The sequence below is a fragment of the Ostrea edulis genome, chromosome 3, assembly GCF_947568905.1.
Source record: "Ostrea edulis chromosome 3, xbOstEdul1.1, whole genome shotgun sequence".
Lineage (NCBI taxonomy): Eukaryota > Metazoa > Mollusca > Bivalvia > Ostreida > Ostreidae > Ostrea > Ostrea edulis.
The window spans coordinates 23,270,592-23,292,628 of record NC_079166.1 but is presented as its reverse complement, the minus strand read 5'-3'; the positions used below and the strand labels follow the sequence as shown (position 1 = coordinate 23,292,628).

The 22,037-nt window shown below is 34.6% G+C and overlaps 1 protein-coding gene across 4 annotated transcripts; it reads right to left on the bottom strand.

The window, feature by feature from the left end:
* Positions 1–527: 527 nt before the first annotated feature.
* LOC125675797 (beta-1,4-N-acetylgalactosaminyltransferase bre-4-like) lies at positions 528–20,939 on the bottom strand. Of its 4 annotated transcripts, XM_048913598.2 has the most exons (10): positions 20,793–20,925; positions 19,906–20,021; positions 19,664–19,773; positions 14,645–14,925; positions 7,201–7,266; positions 6,862–7,097; positions 3,538–3,725; positions 2,802–2,924; positions 2,028–2,123; positions 528–651 (listed from the first exon to the last, which is right to left on the bottom strand). In XM_048913598.2, the coding sequence occupies exons 4-10, from the start codon at positions 14,865–14,867 to the stop codon at positions 531–533; spliced, it is 1,053 nt and encodes a 350-aa protein (XP_048769555.1). In that variant the 5' UTR covers positions 14,868–14,925; positions 19,664–19,773; positions 19,906–20,021; positions 20,793–20,925; the 3' UTR covers positions 528–530. The 4 variants fall into 4 exon arrangements, with proteins under 4 accessions (XP_048769555.1, XP_048769554.1, XP_048769553.1 ...); XM_048913597.2 differs by lacking the exon at positions 19,664–19,773; XM_048913596.2 differs by lacking the exons at positions 19,664–19,773; positions 19,906–20,021 and having other exon boundaries at positions 20,793–20,939.
* Between the last annotated feature and the right edge of the window lie 1,098 nt (positions 20,940–22,037).

Sequence of the window (22,037 nt, the reverse complement as noted above, 5' to 3'; positions counted from 1 at the left end):
CCATCTTCTTGATTGCTACCCTCTCAATTCTTTTCACGTGTGGTAGAAAGCCTCTTTTGGACAAGTGGGACATTTTCAGGTCACCAGAATTATAACAGGGCAATAATGGTGAGGCAAAAAGTTCCAAACATTATTTTGTTTTTCATAAATCATCTCTACAACTGCACATCTAAAATTAAAACTAAATGCATAGTGATATAACGAAGGGAGGAGGGGGGGGGGGTGCTGCTTACAAATACAAATATTTCAAACCTAGCTATGCCACTGATAGTGTTGTTTACAGTTTCTTTTATTTGTTCGGCAATTTTTGATACTTTCATACCTCGTTTATTTAAATAACCGTATAACAGATTGGGTTGTACACTTAACCTACTGCCTCAGACAATAGTGTGTCGATATTCAGGACTTCCTGGACCGATTGAAGAAATTAAGAAAATAATACTCTATTGTTTTCTGTTATTGAATAACGTTGTGGATAAAAAAAAATTATGAAATCGAAATATAGAACAAATAAAGCAATAAACAACTAGTCAAATAGTTATCTTTATATATGTATACAATGGATAATATATCTTTTTTAAAACTTCATATCGGAGGTCTTTTACGCCGTCTTCTTTCACTCTTTTCATCCCCGTACTAATCAGATTAAATCTGGAATAGATAGAAATAAAAGTCAGGAAAAATAACCTAATCATAGTTTTCACCTGAAATGTTTTACATATATCCGAATGTTGCCACTGTTGTTTATATGTGTATATAACGAAGAACTGTACCTGTCCCACCTTGATTTATTTTTCAAATATAATATTTTATCCATTTTACTTAATCACGTGATTATCTAAAAGAATAAATTCATTAAAAATGCCAATGAAATTTTATTTATAGAATGTACCGCGTTGGAGTCCATTTATTTCATCCTAACCCCCACCCCCACAAAAGGAAACCGCTAGTCATTATTTATTATAGGATCAAACATTATTTTCGAAGAATTTATCGATGTGTAAACTCCGGACATTTTATTCACAAACTGAATAAAAGTACAAAACACTTATATGCTGAGTTTGTGAGTAAAATTTTTAGAGTTTACACATCGATAAATTTTTCAAAAAGAATGTTTGATTTTTATAACTGCAATTCATTCACTGTATCAACAATTGCAAAAAAAATTAATAGTTTCCTCACTCTACATAATTTGCTTTCAGGTGCGTATTAAAACATCGCGTTTTCGGATTATTGATGTGGAAACTCTCGTTCAGCTTTGTTTTGGTTTAAGGATAAAAAATGGTAATAAATAACATTGGAATTATATTGACATTAACGACACTGGTTATTAACTAAGACCCCCTCCCCCCAAATGATGACAATGAAAACTGAATTCATGTGTTTTTAAGTAAAATGATTATTTTACACTATGGGATGTAGTTTAAGGTGCTCCCATAATCACGAAGGATCGTGAGAGCAGAGCTCTTCCTATAGGTAGCGCGTATATATAGAAAACTAATTAAAAATTAAACCAAAGATGTGCAACTTGAAAATTTTGGTCGAAATAGAATGCAAGCGTGATGACATGTATCTCAAAAATTGTGAATCTTGTCTACACAATTTCACGTCGTTCTAAGATGTCACATGAAATCCGTGAAAGCCTGTAAACCATGTTTTCTCATCATATAGGGCCTAATCACCCATCCTCTGTACCAGGTCGCCTATGTTTGCAAATTATCTGTAAATATAATGTGTACATTGGCGCTAAATATGACATCACGATTTCCTGATTTCAATGAATAGGCGAAGCAAATGTCTAAACAAGATGTTAAGATGCTTTGACAGATGTCCGTACACGTCCGGATAATTTCGGATTTTTTTTTTAACCTGTTATGTATATAATTATCAATGTCTATATTATCAGCCTGTACGTATATAAATACAGTGGTGCATGTCTGGCACATCACCTATAGACGATATCATCTTTAAATCATATGTTTACAAAAGGACAATCGCCTTAGAGTAAGCAAGAAGTTGAGAGATACCTTTTGGGGTTGGGAGCACTCTGTTCATGCTTCAGCATTTTGTATCTTGAGACATCTTCCATGCTTCTCATAACCGTCATATGATGAAACTTCAGTCTGTCAAAATGTCAATCAATCTAATAGTTAGATTACCGGTTCCAGTGTTCTGGAAAGTGATTTTGAATAAGATTTGTAGAGTTTCTTATCCCCCCTTTACATACAGATACACATGTGCATACTGAGTAGATAAATGTACTTTATGAAAAATTATTTTATTGCGAATATTTTCTAATGAAAAATAAAAAATAACAAATAAACAAACAGAAAAATATAATTTAGGGAAACTTTTGTTGGCAGATTATACACCTATATGGGATTTATGAGATCACAGTTCGTTATGTCAACTTTACACGGCGACAAAAGAACATTTCGCATTTGAATTTTCATCTAATGTGTATATAATTCTTATGTGTGTGTTTTACACTATTGTAAAATCGATGCTTAAGATGAAAATCCGAACACAAAAGCTCCTATACTGCAAAGTAAACTTTGTACTTATTTTCGAGAAACCATTGAAATGTTTTTGTGGAAATTACCCAGTATACAGTGTACCACATTGGCGGATCGAAGAGAGTGCATAAGCTAATAGACAATAAAAGTTATCTTCATGCTATTCTCGAGGTCATCAATTTCTTTTTGAGAGGAACATTTCTATCTCGGGTTCCACCCGCCTTCAATCAATTTCCTTGATCCGCCCCTGATTGGTCACTTATTAGTTTTGCCATTCATACCGACCTGTTGTACATGTCATCATCCTCCCCGCCCCAACCACTGAACTTGTTGGAGAATCCGTTGACAAAATATATTTGGTCTTTAGTCATGGCTGACACGCCTCCAAATATTGCATCATAGGGAAGTCTTTGAAAACAAAAATTGTCTTTGTTAATTTACTAAATACTACTTGATATATGTATGTTGGTATGTTACGTGCTTTATAAACAGCAAATGGCGTACAAAAAGTGCAAACTGCTTTAAATGAAGTTATTTTCTACATGTCTTTTAAAGAAGTAATTTCATCTTCATTCCTTTTAACGTATACCATGTGATTTGCGTCAGAACAAATTTATCAACTGATTATGACTATAGCAGTATTAATACATGGAAAAACAAATGATCGCAGGCGACATCACAATGCAAACCATCAATATAAGGTGGGACGGATGTTGTATGCCCAGTTTGGCTGAAATTGGCTCGGCGTTTATTGCGAAAAAATAGAAATGTGATTTAACGTTTACAGATCACATACAGGCGATCGAAAAAACATTTTGACAAACGACAGACAAGAAGATTTAATGTTTACAGGCGATAGACAAACATTTTAACAAATGACAGACAAGAAGATTTAATGTTTACAGGCGATAGACAAACATTTTAACAAACGACAAACAAGATGATTTTTGATAAAAAAAAAAAAAAAAAACTTCAGTTTTTATTATAAGAGTCAAACTATTTGATATTGCTTTGTTCTCACTTATAGTTAAATTTGTCGATGGCTACCGACATATGTCGAGGCAGGTCGGAACATCGGTACAGATTGTAGTCGTTTTCTGGCAGAAGGTCCACGTCATGGAAAATGTAACAGTCATAGTCATACTCCTGACTGGCTTCCAGGAAACCGATATTTAGTAGAAGACCCCTGTTAAACATTATTTTGTCGTCCTATAAAAGAAAACTACAGCATCATTATCACACATATCAAATATATAATGTTCGGTTTTAAAGTAATATTTTTGTATAGTCTCTGCATGTATATGATTATTTTGAAAGTACTTTCCTTTTTATAGGTCAATATCTCAGAAATCTTACAATTCATATACTAATGAGCAATTAATGGCATTCCATTACCACCTGCGTGCGGTGTTCATGTATCTCAAATGATTCGATATGTAAGAGCATGTTCTGCGTATGACAAATGTTTGAATAGAGACAGAGTACTGACAAATAATTTGATGTCACAGAGGTTTCAACAGTCCTCAATATTTATCCTGTTCATGTACATCAGTATGATATAGCATGTTCTGTTACTATTTCATTATATAATTTATTGTTGTATATACTTTATACCTATGAACTGTATGGTTCTTGATCAATAAACAATACATCAGTCTTTTTAAATTCAACATTTCGCAAATTATAACTATGGTTGTTTGATGATCCAATTTACCAATACAACCTGTCACTGCATCAAATGTTGTTTCATACCAATTTTAGGCCTTTCTTGTCATTCTGATTTTGACTATGGATTACTCCGTTTGCCCGATCAAGATATAGAGCTCCTGTGGGTGTGATCTATCAAACGAGGGGATGCTTACTTTTCCCTTACCCCTCCCAGGCACCTGATCCACCTCTGGTACTATGTACATTCTGTATATCATGGGGTCGATGTTTGCCCTGCTCTTAATTTTGTATTCTTCATAGGAATTATGGGAATAATCGCTATTCGTTACCTTTTCATGTAACACACAAAGTAAATTATATTGAAGGGAATTTGGATGATGTGCACAATAATATTACGAATTCAAATCGTAAAGTGTAGCTTACTGTACACATGTTGCATTCATCAGGGGAAAAGGATGAAAACTCTTCCTAAATATGCATTTAGTTTTTATACTGTATCAGCAAACTTAAAGAAGTACATGTATTTCAAATGATAAAGACAATAATCACTATGATAATTCTAGCTCCATTGTGGAACCAAATCATTACCACCTAGGATCATGAAATTTACAATTTTGGTAAACGACCACCTACTCCTTCTAAATATCTATTTAGATTCAATATAGTATCAATAGCACTAAAGAGGATATTATCTAAATGTTTTACACATACACACTATAATCATATACCAAGTTCTGACCCGCTCTGGAATCAAAATCACTACTCCGGGGATCATGAAAGTTACAATTGCAGTACTGGTCTACCCGCTCTACTTAAGAAATAAGATATCATTTTTTAATGTTGTTGGGATATGACATGAAGTTGGGTCACGTGATCAAATCCTATAACGCCCGAAGGATTTGCGTTCTTCCCGAGTTTCCATGATTATGTAGCAGATGACCAAAATAACGATCGTAGAACACAAAATATAGTTCGTAGGAGTTTTATCGAATAAAAAATTAGCAACAATATCAAAGAGAATATAAGATATAGATATTTAATTGAAAATGTTAAAACAAGACGAAACATGTGTAAAAATAAAGGTAATTTAGAGCGTAAAGTTAACTGAAATGACGACAAGAAGAGCGGAGTAAACTACATCCGTGGTGTGATTTGGTCGCGATCAGCGATGGAGAAACTGGTCTAACTTACATAGTTGAAAACGCAATTGTTGATCACAGATTTCGACAGAAATTCAAAGGATCTGAGAGAAGTGATGGTGGATATGTTGGGTCAAATTAACGTTAAGCTTTTAGTCAGGTTTTTGGAAAGAAACAACGGTATGTTCATCGTTAGGACTCGCGGTTGTAGCCATGCAGGAGACGATTCAAAACAAATAGTAGGACAGATTTAGACCAAGTGCAGGTAGATTGCGTCTTTTATTTACCTTCAGTGTGTGTAAAAAAAAAAAAAAAAAAACGAACTGCCGGAGTTTTTGCTCACTTGAGAAATTTCTGTTGTAGGATTTTAATGAAGACTCACACCGGTACCCTGATTTCGAGCCTCGAAACCAGCCTTGCTTATAATCATACCGAGTCATAGCCGTGATGGAAGTTGCCAGGAAACAACAAGTTAACTTATCATCATGAAATAAATACATGTAGGCTTATAACTCTGCCTACATGTTTTCGCTTCCAATATCACAGAATTTTATTTTATAAATTCGCCATGTAGAAGTTGCAGACGGTATTTAAAACTGTATAAAATGAAACAACAGAACGATATATGTTTAATGTTTCTCTTTTATAAATTGATGAAATTCTTGTTTGTTTACAAAATAAACTGTATAAATATTCTGCTGCGTTTATTTCTGTTATGATGTCATTGCAGTGGCGGATCCAGGGTTTACGAAAGGGTGTGTGTGAAAGTCAAGTATTAGCCAAAATGCTTAGCCATTTTGGGTGCCAATCTGGAATTTTACTCACACTATTTCTATTATTTAAATTTGTGGCGAGAGAAGGAGGGGGGGGGGGGGGTCTAAATCCCCCACTGCATTGCATAAGCAAGAAGCCAGGTGAAAATACAGGAACTGACTTTTGAAGCGGTGATTGTATTCATACGCAAGAACAAACTGATCACATGATTAAATTTATGTCACACGAAATTAAACATCAATTTCATTTAAGGAAGTGCATTGGCAAATGTAAATATATCCCTATGCATTTAGCTTTTCTTAGAGATATGCGGTTGTAGAGAAGAAGGTTTTGAAGACTGGTGTATTTTTGGCAGTTTTTGCCCGTACTCTAAGGCCCAAGCGTGCATCTCGTTCAAAATATGTCCCATACCAAATTTGAAAAGAATTGGATTGGTAGTTATCAAGACGTTAAAAACAATCTATTGTTAACGTGAGACGGACAACTGACAATGACACACATAGACCAAATTACAATAGGTCACCGGAGTTTACTCAATAGTAAAAAAAAAAAAAAAAAAAGAACGCTTTGTCAAATCGAGGCAGGAGTGGAACGCCCATCCTTCGCTGAATGGGTTAAATTCAAAAGTTCAGTCACCCAATATATCTTTATTTGAATATGAAAATGGCGGAAATCGGACATTGCCGAAAAACGTGGATGTGATCCTTTCTGCCCCACTCCCCTGATTCGACGTTTCTGATTATGTTCCATAAAATATCATTTACCAAATCAATGAGATATATTCCATAATCTAGTTGCTGTCTCATCAAAAATGGATGGATATGGTTCATGAATATTTTCAGATGTGCGTATCTGTCTCTGAAGGGAATGAGTAGCGCCACCTTCTGGCGAGCTTTGCAGTTTGACGGCCGGAAGTGTCCTCCACATCGAACTGTTTGGTATTTTTCCAGAGTATCCCCCCAGTTTATGGCAGTACTAATAATTGGCTTTCTGTAACCCACTGAATATAATGAACAGCTTGGTTAATAGTCCCAATAATTGATTGGTTTAATTATATTCAGTGATTCAAACAAAGATATCGCAAGGAATCACACGGTACGTACCTAGATACGGTGAAATTATGGGACATTTTGTATCGGGTTCGAGTTCTGTCGAATTCCAAATGGAACCTGAAAAGAGGAAAAATACTGAATAGTTATGTATCTTGTACTTGTATAGCTTAATTTCATGAGATTATTTTATTATTAAGGTATTTCGTTTCCAAAGTTTTTCTCTATTATTATTTTTTTTCCTTACAATATTTCTGCACGCGATTTCTCCAATATGCGTCTAACGATTAGCGTCAAAGAACCAGAGCCACGAATAGCCAAAAATGGCCCTTAATCAGAACATGATATTATTCTCGGGGACAGAAGCCCAGAATATCTATTTTTCAAATATGTCATCCTTTCTTCCGATATCTTTTCAATTTTTATAGTTATTGACGTTCAAAGTACCCATTGTTTTGGCCAGATTGTTATTAACGTCGCAATTTTGCAACGTAACGTCACAAATTTACAACGTTTTATGTATTTTTACGTGAAAGTTCCCAAGGTATAAAAATGAAACAAAAACACTATTCAGTGCAATTTAATTATAATATTGTAAATATTTAAATCTGTCTATGTTAATTCTATATTAAAACACACACCTATATAGTATACTCGTACATCCCTTTCTCCTCTCTCTCTCTCTCTGTTTGTCTCCTTCCCTCTTTTTATATTTTTTAATTTTTATCTATATGCAACCATTCAACAGTTTTAAAGTAATGTTAATTCAGTACCTCTTTACTTAGCTTTGTTATTTAAGTATGACATGAAGATAAACCCAATCCCAATATTTTAACTGTATAACCATTTATTGCACATACCGATAGTTTTCGGAGGAGGGTCTTAAAATGTACACGAAAACACAGTGGACCCAACCGTTGACTTACGAAGAAGATCTATTGACCTATGTATGTGCGTTTCAATATTACATGTAGTTTATGTTGCATAAAGATCACTTCTTTTAACAATCTTTGATAAGTTTGCGGATTTTTATTTTTATTATTTGTTTGGGGTGTTAATATTATCCCGCATGTACATGTAAACACACCGAAAACAGTAATAGCCAGGCTTTGAACAGCAGCGTTATCTCAGAGGCACGTTGCTACATTTGCTATATAGGGAGTAACGTTTATGATGTGTGTGTGTGGGGGGGGGGGGGGGGGGGGTAGGGAAACTGTTTCAAAAGTAGCCGTACATGTACAGAATAACACATGAACATTTAGTTTAGCCATATGGAGATAATTTATTGTACATCTCATCATCAGGTAAAATATGTTCCATTTATCTAATTTCATTAGTTTCCTATCCGGATCATTTATTACAATAATATCTAGACCTGTGTGTATTTCAAAATGCCTTCATTATTATCATTACCTCCATAACATCTATGAAACGAATTCATTAATTAAAAAATCTTATTCTGATACTGCTACATATAATGGAACCAAACACCCTCCTTGCATATATTTGGTTAGTGTGCAAATAAGATTAAGCGGATGCTATTTTCACATAAATAGAAACAAGAATTTTATCAAGGAAGGGGTTAACTCCATTGTGAATTAACACATCTGTAGAAACTGTTTGGCATCCACCATAAAATTTGCTTATTTTAACACTTTCAATTTCTTCCTGTCATTAGATATAGTTCTTATCTTACATAAAATGCATGAGAGAAACCTCTTTCCGTTATCAGACACTTCCTCAATGTTACAAACACTCAAACTAAATTAAGTAAGACAGTCTGGTTTAATAATGTGTTCAGCTCTTCCTTCTATAATGCTTAGCAATATTTTACTGAATTATGTAGGATAATATATTTAAAAAATAAATACATCAACTTTTACTTCAGAAACGAGTGCCATTCATATGTTCACCTCAATTTTATTCAGTATTAGTGATATCTTCTTTTTTCCATTTGTCTTTTTTATTTTGTTATAAGATTTGTGGTTTTGAATATTTGCTGTTGAGACTCAATTTTCAATGATAAATATAATTGAAACAATGAAATATACACTATTTTCGTTAACATTCTTTTTACATTATTTTTTTTTTCATTTTTGAATTATTCATTATTATTATCCCTTTTTATTAACTGCCTTGTATTTTTGCTAATTAGATCAAATGTAATTCTGTTTGTCAATGAATTTCATTTAAAAGCAAAACAAGATCCATATTGCTAGATATATTTCTCGTACTCATATTTGTATGTATTTCTATATATTGATTTCTGACGAATGAAATATGCAATGAACCGGGATAGCTGTGTGTCGAAATATAACGGTACCCGATGACGTATGTCCAAATCGGTTGACACGTAACCGAACCAATGTTGTAGATAGCTCAGAGACTTGTGGCGTACAGTCTATCCTTTGTATTGCTATGTGGAAGCCTAATTTTTGTCTGGTACCAATGTATTGTACTATAACTTTAGAAATAATTAAACAATACGGGATATATAGAATATCACACTCTAATGTTGATCTCGGACCTGGGATTGGCCCCGAGAGTTGATCTCGGCCCGAGCCCGTAGGGCGAGGGCCGAGATCACTCGAGGGGAAATCCCAGGTCCGAGATCAACATTAGAGTGTGATATTGTTTATATCATATACCTAAAACACAACAAGTTGATAAACATTTTTTTTTTAAATTTTTTTTTTTGGGGGGGGGAGGTATTGACCCAAACATAAATACATGGTATACTATACAACGATATTTGACTATTTTATCCTTCAGTGAGTTTACTTTAATGGTTATGTTTCCAGTACTATTGGCATTATGAAACATGCTAAGTGAATTATTTTTATTTCTTTTTTCGGATTTACCAAACTCGCCCGTTTTCATTATTTTATATAATTTGTAAGAGTTGTAGAACTTTGTATACGTGGCGTCATCGTATGAACGGGAATGTTTACAGATCTGATGCTGCTATTTATTTGCTTAGGGAATGTTACCTTATACTGAAGTAAGTTTTTTTTTTTTTACCGTTTCCCATCTGTTTAGCATCTATAAGTCGTTGAAAAACGTCGGAAGATATTGGTTCTGCTTTTCTCGTTTTATTGCCAAGTCCTCGGGATTTTAGATTTCAGAAATCGTTTTAAAGCAGTTTTCTACATCAAAATTACCATAAATTAACATTTTAATCTCCATTAGGACCGGAAATTTCTAAATTTTTAAAAATGCTTTAGTATCACCCTCCATAATCCTCCTACTTTTTTCTGTCGCCTAGAACGTTGATTGTTTTTAAATGAAGTTAAACGTGTTTTGTTCTAAATAAACAATTGTTATTTGGGTTACCCCCCTTTGCTTAGATACTCGCTACAATTTAGCGCTGTTTTTGAAAACGTTTTTATTTAATTTTTCTGCTTAAATTAAATTTTGTCGTGAAAGAAAGTATTATATTTGAAAAAAAAATTGTGTCTAACATCATTTTTTCATGTAGTTATGTTAGATTTCAAAAGATTAAAGAAGAAATAGCCATTTGAAATTTGAGGGCGAGACAGCCCCTTGACAACGGGCCGAGACAGAGATATCTCGGCCCTTAGGGCGAGACAGCCCTACCTACTTGCAGCTGTCTCACCCTAGCCAAGATAGGTGTATCAGGGCTGATACACTGCTAGGTATATGATATAAGTCAATATAGAGGCTGTAAGTCTCGTTTCTCGTCACTTCCAGTGAAGCGTTTCCGGTGACAAACAAATCCGATTCAGTATTACGAGTATAGAATATGGGCCAAATACACGTCCGAAAAACCAACGCTTATGAGTAAATCAGAGAACGCTGTGTACCACAAACATTTGTTATGTCCCTGTTTAACAAGTTGGGTCACTATTAAAAAATTGTTTGTTGGGCGTTTGCCAACCCTACCCCTTTGATGATGGGTAGGTAGGTAGGCTTTTTTTTGGTCAGGATTAATTTTTTTTTCGTGCATTAAATATTGTTCTCCCACATACGTCAGTGCTGCTGGAATTTTTTGTACATCGTCTGCATACATCTGTGTATTTTGTTTGCTATATTATATCTCTTCATTAGCTAAGTTCTTTGTCATTAATTAAATATGCTTTTAAATGTACATATGTGCCAGCCTTATCATATTCAGCTCTATCATATTTATATATCTGCTTTTGTATATAACATCACTATTCATCAGTACACCACTCTGCACCACTTTATAAATAAGAATTAGTTTTGCTTTGCACTTTTGTATTGTTCTGTGTATGCACCCTTTAGTTCTTAGTCATCCTCTGCTTTATGCTAGTAGGCATGCAGTGTTATATATATTCCATTGAACATGTCGGACACATGGAACTAGTGTGACAACTGTTTTATGTAGATTTGAAATTTCTAAATGAAATATATAAGTACTGCTCAGTAACATAAAAGCATGATGAGTGGATTTTATTTCAAAGTTTTTCTTGGGTATAAAATGTAAAGTAGCAGTCTAAAACATTGAAAACAATATGGATTTTCTATCTTTTTTCAAATTCTAAGAAAAGCTTTGAAATAAGCAGTTCTTGTCTAAAGATATCAGGAGGCAAACGCCGGAGAGAGCAATTTCATAATTTCAGTGGCTGGTTCCAATAATGTGGTATAAAATTTGTAGAATGTGTATCTTCAGTATAATTAACGCCTGTTTACAGCCAGAAAGAAAAAAGTTAAGCATCAGAAAATTCTTGAATTAATTTCTGAGGTCACCAATATTTCCTTTGTAATTTTATTTCTAATGTACGCTTCACTGTAAACTTTTTCTTACATTTAGAATACAGGAAGAGTATTTACTCCCTCAAGTCCAGACATCCTTGCCATCATCAGATACAGGGCCAGCTTTTGTGCAATATGAATTATTCTGTCTTGATTGTTTGGACTACAGCCGACTGCATGCAAAATTATCCGGATCATCAAGGACTCTTAGTGGACAAAGAACATTGAAAAGTGATAACATTTTATTGCTGCAACTTAATTATTTGAACAACAGCTGACTGCAGAATTATCCCGGATCATAAAGGACTCTGAATGAACACATAACATTAACATAATTATTCTTTTAATATTTCCATTCCTGAATGAATTCAAAATCAACATGTATTGATAAAACATACATAGTAAAACAATAACAATCAGTAGTGCATTTTTTTTTAAATTTATACTAAACTATTTGACACACGAGTTTTATTTTAATCATACAGGATTTGCAAATAATAATAATAAATGAAGAAAACGATATTAAAAGTTAAAAAAAAAAACAAAACCAAAAAAACCCCAAAAAATCGAGTGCTTAATTCCTGAAGATGTGAACATGTAGAGCATTGTACTTAACAGTCACTCCAGAAAATGTTTTTAAAATATTACGGTAGAATAAACAGTTATTAGAATTTAATACACTGTTTAATGCATCCCATGCACATATTTATCTTGGTTAATATTGGCTCGTAGACTGCTGGTATGTGAATTTTATCCTTTCGTTAGCCCTCTAGACGTAAATACTCCCCTGGCTAATATGTAACACAGTTCAACTTTTTTATAAGCCAACTGTCCTCTCAAGGATAAAAAGCCGGAATGTTCAAGGACACACATTGTTTTAATTGATCACAGATGGTTTTCCAGCTTTGGGTTTTGCTGGAACTTTTCTGTGGAGTACATGTTGATCCCAATATTCAAAGTTGAAAAATACGTGATTGCACCAGTCGGTGTTACACAAGTCACTGCTTTGACGGTATGTCAGCACTTACAGGAACTGTATGCCATGACCTGGGTATCAAGGTGTCCGGGAATATTTCAAGAGAGTAGTCTCAATGGCATCGATCCATCTAACCTAAATAAAAAATTGGAAGAAAAACCATTTTCATGCAATACATTTCTCTTCATCTCAAGAAAGTTATTATAAGTCTTAAGTAAAAGCTTGAATTTAGTAAAACTAATAATTTTCTATACACAAACTGTATTTATACAATCTGAAACTGGTTTAGGGAGAGAGGATAGAAAAATTCAATGGGGGTGGAGAAGGTTTGTTTAATAATAATATTCCCAGTAAACCATCAATACTGTTGTATCATGTTATCAAATTATACCCCCATCCACCAAGTGCCAACCGAATCTCAATGAATCCACTTTCTAAAACATTATTGTTTTATAATATACATTGATCAAGGTTTAGCTGCAATAATGTAGCCCTTTCCGAGTTTTTTACTCTGACCCCCCCCCCTTTTTTTTTAAAGGAGAGGGTTACATTATTACAGCTAAAGAAGGTCATGAACGCGCGACGCCGATAAGAAATAAGTGATGAAGTTTTGTTGTATATGTCATGGAAAGAGTACTATTTAGCAGTGCTACAGCTGCCGTGTCTAGGGATGTTTTTCGTATAAATTCTCTCTATAGATTGTAAAATCATACTCCTCCCTCTATAGACATTTGATTTATACAATTTCAAGCGTGACTGCATGCGATGTATAACTGTGTACATCTTGATTTGTGGATTGTAAATAAATAAATGTAAATCTATTTAGTTATACTTGAGCGTATATGTAACTAAAGACTGGTGATCGGTAAGAAGGACCTGCAGATGTGGTGACAAACAAAACCAAGATATTTATTATTTAATGGAAATCAAGTTTACTACCGGTATTAGAATGCATTTATACTGACCTGCACCACTTTCCCCATAACGTCCACTTCTTTGCATCGACCCCCAAAAAAACCCCGATAAAACTGCAGGATATTTCCAACTGGTATGATTTCATGCAAACCGTAAAGGTTTGTTTGTCACCGGAAGTACTCAAATCTCGCGTCTTCTCATTTGCGAGCTTACAGCCCCTACAGGCACACGCACATCCGGGCATCGAAAGAAAGACAAAACTCAATCGTAGGTAATAGAAGAAATCGAAGGTCAGAAAGGTGAAGAAATTGCACCCTAATTGTAAAAAAAAAAAAAAAAAAAAAGGAAGTCCCACACGCACACTTTTTATTTTAGTGACCCCTGCGCCGTGACCTTAATACGCTAGAAAATGTAGAAATTATAAACATGCTTTTCTTTAATGCAGTGTCTGTATTGACACAGTGGTTCATATTTCACAAGATTGTTTTCTACGACCCCCTTTCAGCAAAATTGTCTTTAAAATCTCCGGTCGTCGATAGGAGAGAGAGAAAATGGAGTTTGATGATCTCAACATCGAACGGAAGATTTCTTCGTTGCTCGCAACGAGATCGTATCTAGTTATTATTATTATTGCAAATGTATGCAGGCTTACGAACTGTAGTAGCTCTTTGAAATCAATTTGTGAGGATTTACTTCCTCCCTATTATCTGCAGCTTTAGGTTTGAGCTATAATTGATAATCAGGCATTCTAAACCCGTATTAAAAGCATGCATTGCACTATAATTTAAACGATTTTTGATATGCAACTTTCCGTTTCATAGCATATCTATAGGACAGCTGTTTTTGAACTTGAATGACCAATTTACTTACAATTTTCCGTCGTTCTGTTGAAGAGTTCCTCTTGAAATCTCTGGTCCGTAATGACCAGCAGAGGGTCGTAGTTCTGGAAATTCCGCGGATACACGAAAACGGCCAGAATCACAACTTGGGAGACTAGGAGAGCTAGATAAAACTTGGGTGTGAAGACGAGTCGTCTGCAGAATGAGATTTCTTTCGTTATGGATATTTCATGTTTTATAAGGTGTTTTGTCATCTCAACTGATTCAAAGATGATCTAATATTTCTAGGTGGAAGATTGCTACACAAATAGTCTGAAAACAAAATTAAAACCCACGTAAATATGAATACATAAATGACAATTAAAGTCCTGGAATTATTTCACTTAAACATATCCTATTGATGAACTCAAAATGATCGGACAGCATGTTCAACCAGAAGAACTCGACGTTTTAAATATCTGAAGAAAAAAATTGTCTTCTATAAACAAAATATTCACAAAGTCTATCTCACCGACATCTTAGATTTCCTCTCTCTCTCTCTCTCTCTCTCTCTCTCTCTCTCTCTCTCTCTCTCTCTCTCTCTCTCTCACACCAACTGCATCGCTTGCAATTTTCGGCAAAAAGTTCGTTATAAAATGATACATGTACATGTAATCATACCCCTACTGTTTAGAAGCAACTCCGTGAATGTCTTACCTTCCGTATCGTCGTGGTGAACTGGAAATAAAGTCCATTTATCGGCTATAATCATCCGTTAAACATCGTCCACTGCTTCTCAAATTGCGACAAATCGCCAAAGGGGGGACGACAGTTGACATTATCATGCGATTGAGAATTCCCTTCCTGGTGTACACTCTGATACTTTTGCGGGGGAAAAGGGGGTGACAAGGAATGCAGGGTAATGTATAGCCCTGCAAACAATAAAATCCGGGCGGTTCCGGGACAGGCTGACACGGAAAGTTTAGTAAATCTATCGAAATGCTAAAACATTGGACATGTTTATGACCCCCCCCCCCCTCCAACCCCACCTGTTTTGCCTCGACTCCAACCCACTAAGGCTCGTCACCCATTGTGATAACACTGAACATTTACAGATATTTGGGCTGTATAAATATCACTGTGAACGTTTGAGAGTATGCCCATGTATGTGCGTGTGTGGGTGTTCATTCAGTTACTGTGAATTTTTCTTGAATATTACGTATGGCATCAACTTTCAAGTAATTTTAATACAACGAATGCATGAATTAGTGAAGTTATCATGTCTAACTTTGAATATATATATATATATATATATATATATATATATATTCTAATGTCTATTATCACGTCTATATATATTATATATATATACCAATTTAGGTAGTGTTCAAGATCAATTATCTCACTATCTACAAGACATGTATTTACTGCTAATTATGATATTTATTATTTTCAATTGTATCGACCAATCAAAATTGCTATCTCAAAATTATGTCAACTTCTCTCCGCCCTTTGCCGATTTTTCGCATATGAGAAGCAGTAGACGATGTCTGACAGTTGATTATAGCCGATAAATCGACTTTACTACCAGTCCACCATGATGATACGAGAGGCACGACCTTGACAGAGTTGCTTCTACACGGTAGGGGTCTAATTATCATATTATATCAAACCTTTCGCCGAAAAGTGCAAGCGATGCAGCTGGTGAAAAGAGAACCAAGATGGCGGCGTGATATGCCTTGTGGATATTTTGTTACAGTACCCGCAACGTTATTCTTGACATTCCTATCGTGCTCTATCGTGCGTGTATCATATCGTATCGTTCGTGTATCCTATCCTATCGTGTATCATGTTTTCCGTTTTCCATCGTGTGTTGCGTTTATCAGGTCTATCGTGTATCGTGTTTTGCGTGTATCAGGTTTTCCGTATATCGTGTAGCTTCGGAAACTATTAGGATTGTATATTAAATCTAATGAGAAAGTACGATACTTTCCGAAAGCTTTATTCGTTTTGTTAAAGAAGCTATTTTTAGGAATCGAGGAAAGACAGTATATTTGAAGGAGAACATAAAGCTGTTGATTTTAAGGCAGAAGAAGAGCTATTTGTCTGTCCAGAGAGGGTGAAAATTTATCACAATTTCATTCTAAGTAGTCTGGAAAGTAGGCAGTGGTTTGCCGAGCAAAGCGAGAACAGTAAAACTGAAAGCTCCTTCATCTGGAGTTCATAAATATTTCCTTGTTTAGAAACAATTATTTGTAATTAACACTAACAGAGAAATAGGAAGTTCCGATCTGAAAGGAAAAATAAGCAAATTACAATGTTTATTACATATGTTTTAATAATGGTTCTTTTTCTTCCGATTTTTTCCCACCTGTGTTCTATTTATATACCCTTTACTGGACGTGTGCGCGTCTCTGTATCACCCGTGTTTTGACAGTAAACATTCTCAGGGACATTGTATTTCACACATTTAGAAGATTAAGTTTTAAAAGAGTGCAAGGGTAATGTATCTCCCAAAATTCTGCTCAATTGGGCACCATTCCGCTGTCATCGTTGTTTTGTTTTTTTTATTATTTGTACATGTACACATGAAAATAATTGTAGTTGTTGAATGAGCGGTGAACTCAGAGCTTGGTGCGAAATAACCCCCCTCCTCGCTACACACAAAATATTACTTGGTTTTATTTGATATTCAAGATAATAGACATTAGAATAATAGAGCTACTGAAGCATGATATCACTACATTATATTACATTTTGTTAATTCCCTTTTTAATTGCTAAACGTTCCGCATCAGGTGTGAATATCACGGGTCCTCCGAGATTACCTTAAAAACGGACGCCCCGTGTCACAGTAGGTGTGGCACGCTAAAGAACCCTTACTGCTCAATAGCCGTAAGTGCCGAGCATAGGCCTAAATTTAAAAGCCCTTCACGGGTCATGGTGACGTCTCCATATGAGTGAAATATTCTCGAACGAGATGTTAATGTAAAACTTATACGGTACCAATTTTGATGCACCAGATGCGCATTTCGACAAATTATATCTCTTCAGGGATGCTCAACCGAAATGTTTGAAATCCGAAATAACAATAAGTTTTAGAGCTATCATAGGCAAAAACAGTGTGCCAAAAAAGTGGAGTCAAATTCGTTTAAGGATAAGAGCTATGCGTTAGCAAGATAAAAATCAATCAATCCGGGAATGGTTCATATATTAAACATTAGTGACAATATACGTTTTAGAATCACTGGCTGAGAAAATTCATATAGATATCAAATTATGAATTAAATACCGTATATAATTTAGTTTTCTGATTTTACATGTAGCTGTAATGGCGTAAAAAAATAGAACTTTAAAAAACAATAAAAATAAACGTACGACCGTGGATAAAGAAACTATACATTTTATGTATAAATTCTTCAATATTATTATCAACATAATGTAATTATTTTGTACGCATCAAAATTTCGTTCTGTCTAAATTGTTTCTAAATTTACAACATTTCTATCAGGTTTTCCATTTATCGTGAAGATTGTTTATCGTGTTTTGCGTTTATCAGGTTTACCGTGTATCCTATCGTATCGTGTGTGTATCCTATTCTATCGTGCGTGTATCGTGTTCTATCGTTTATCATGTCAAGAATAACGTTGCGGTTACTGTTAGTTATCTAAACTAAAGGGAGGCATTTTTTTTAATTATAGATATTTAAAACGTCGAGTGTCTTTGGGCATAACTTTTGTAGGCCCTCTCACAATTACTACCGTTTGTATCATGGCGAATCATAATAGTTGCTATTTTCCCAAAACTAAGCGTCACTGTGCGTCTTGGAGTTTTAACTTCACAATTCGCAAGAAACAATTAAAAGTTTCCAACTTTCTTTTTCAGTAAATTATACTTTATTTAAATCCACGAATTAAAGGGGGGGGGGGGGGGGGCAATTGGCTGCTGTCAGTAAAAAAAAATATATTGTCTATATAAATCCATTGCCTCTGACACAGTTTGAACTACAGCATATATTTTGTGCCATGGGGGATTAAAATACGCCCGTTCATTAGACAGATATTAAAGGACAAGGTAGAAAACTTTCTATGCCCAGACACAGGATTTGTGAGATTACCATTGCAAGTAATATGCGGTTAGCATTTCAATTTCATACTAGTAATCGATAATCTATTTCCGCGTACATGTGCATTGAATGTGCATGCATTTCATTGTGTCCATTGCATGCGTATGCAAATCAATTACCGTGCAAAGTTTTGAAGAAAAGAATCTCGATCCCTAAAATCTTCCAACATTAGAAGACTCGTCTCTTTGATTTTTAACTGAACTTGTAATCAAAATACCCTTCACTAGGTTTTAAATTGGCCATTTGAAAACCTTACGCAAACCTAAATTCAGTTAATTCAATAATCAGTTCATTAATTTTCATTGTAATGAATAAATAAAGAATAAATTGTTTTGCCTCGGACTAAAATGACGATCCGTTTTTGGATGAAACTTATTACGTAACTGTCGTCTAAATTTCTATATAGGCGGCGAGTGAAGAAATTTAAAGGCAACATGACAATGGGTTACGTCTTACCAATTACTCTGGTACTATCAATAACTTTACCATTATCCCAAAATAGGGGGTTATTGTTGTCCTACTTGAATATTGAAATGAAAATAATATTTTTAAAAAGAATCTTAAATTTGTTGAATATTGTGTTTATGTATTGTTGTTGCTATGCTGAGACGATCCCAGTTCCGTTCTTGTTGACTGTTAATACGGGACTTTCGAGATACGAATCCATGCTGACTTTTATCGCGCGTTGAACGTAATTTGTAGAGCATGTCACTTCCGGATTACAATAACAACTAAGTAAACAAGCATGGAATACTTCAATTGCTATCGAATTCCTGCATTTAAATGTTATCTTTGAAAGTGAAGAATCACTACAACCATTTCATAGGAAAATGCATTTCATTAAATTATGCGAGTTGGCGAAGGAAATAAATATAGGCAATATCTTGAGGATATCAGGAAAACTTCACGCCATTTAAATGCGCCTTTTCCCTTCCATGTAACTTACTTCCAGGTACTAAGTACAAATAGTGACTTGGATCGTCATCGTAGGACTGTGTATAGATCTTTACGGACCGTCTGCTAGCGAAACACCATTTGTATCAATGTAAATTTGCCCTACAATTGGTTATTATCACGTGAATGTGGTGTATAAACGTCAAATATAATCGGTCGTTCCAGCACATCCCGGAAGTTCTGTATTATAGATTAATTATAGATTAATTCATTGTATTTCTTTCTTATACTTACATGTATCAACATATAGAAAGGTTTGATCCTCCACAAAACAAAATACTTATTAATTAGCCTCGCCTTCTATGGACTTGAACAGCCCGACATATTCCCGTAGACAGCCGGAAACAAACCTAATAAGTAATATCGATGCAGTATTTGGGGAAATGCATATTTAAAGTGCAGTAGAAGTGAATGAATCAGAAATGTTTCAAAATCCTGTGTGCACTTCTGCCCAATGATATAAACATATGCGTTTTGCAAAGTTATGCAACTGATTAATATCTTTCATTATGATGAACTAATGACTTCGATAATAAGTTAGTATCCTTGTGTAGTTTATAATCAATGTTACGGTATCATAGCAATTTGTTTCCTTTATCATTGGAATTTAAGTTAACTGGAGTCAAAAGTACATAACAGCAAGTCATTTCCTCGTTGTAATTTCATTCGGCTCCGTCATGTATACACTCGTAAGATTATGCATAATGCCAGCTCATCACATTGTTTTCGCTGTCAGTTGAAACAAGTGTGGCTAAAAATAACAAATCAGGGGTGATTCCATAGCTTGATACTGTTTTCTGGTATGTGGTTTTTTTTCCTGTACACATATCAATTACGTTAGTAGTGGAAGTGCTAATTACATTGTCTATCATGACTGACCCTCGGGGCTTCGAAGAACTTTACCCAAATATTTGTTGTTGTATCTTCGCTGGAAAAAATCGTTTGTTTCACATTAACTTCATCAAATGTCGAGACTTGTTGACTTCTTCATTAAATCACTTTCATGTTGCATTTATGGAAATTGTTCATAATCCGAATAAATTTATTAAAACCTTTACAGAAGCTTCCTATACTTGCAGGAAATGGGACTAGACTGAGGAGTAAATGAGTACAGTACTCACCCGTCATCTGTAGATATCCTCCGAGAAGTACATACTACGAAATCCCGATAACTTTCAAAGACAACATGACAAGAATTATCATTTCCATGCCACATTGTTTTAATGTTAATGCGCACACTACTACGCCTTGTCAGACCGCCTGAGGGCAAATGGAAATAGATCGTTGACCAATTAGACATTTATTTTACGTAAAATGGGTGTGAAATTGTGCCTTATACGTATATATATATATATACATTTTTTGTTTAAAGTTTCCTTTTATCATGAGTGTGAGTAATTTATAACTATATTAAATATTTTCATCACAATGTCAATAGTCGACTTTACTGAGCAAGGAGCAGCACACACGTGGGATAAAGTACGAAGGAACATTGCCGCCAGAACGATAGAGATCTGAATACAACTTCGCACTGCCCGTTATCCATGAGGATGACTTGGTATCCGTTAGTCCGACTTCGTTTTTGAATTGTTTTTATTATCAACAGTAATTCGTAGACATATCTAGATGCAAATAATTCTCATTTACCTAATTAGCGTATTTTGATTGTTGATGACCGAGAAACTACATAATATTATGTCTATAAAGATTTTGACTACCACGTATAATTTTGTGTGTTTGTGTAACGTTGTTTTGGCCTTGACAAACGAAAAGACGACACGATTGGTTGCGGGTTTGTTTTTTCGTCTTTTTGCATTCGTCGTGTGGTCTTATTCACTTTCCGTTCTGTCTGAAATAACGCAAAGACGACAAAATGTAAAATGGTACTAATCAGTCACCATAGATGTTTATTTCTGTGTACATTACGAGACAATTTTGATGCAAAGCGGCCGTAAAGATTTTAAGTGTTCTATATTAGTTCCAAAGAAACATGTGGAAATTGTAATTTGAAATAATTTATTTGAAATTGGAATTAAACCAAAATACAATTTGATTTGAATACTCACTTTAAAAATACAGCACGTGCACTATCATTTATGTAAGAGGACTTAAGAGTTTTTAGAAATATAAATATTTGAAATATCTATATTTAGAGTTTCAATATCTGATTTGCCCGGTTCAAATTGCAGCAGATTTTAAACTTAAATTATTTTCAAATCAGCGGATACTCCCCAAACGATCTTAAACTTACAAGTGCTACACCACGTATATCGAGGAAGTTCAGAGAAAAAATATAAAAATCCGGAAACCAACCCAGTCGGTGGTAGACACAGAACCACAGTTTGGTGTTATCAATCACGACTGGA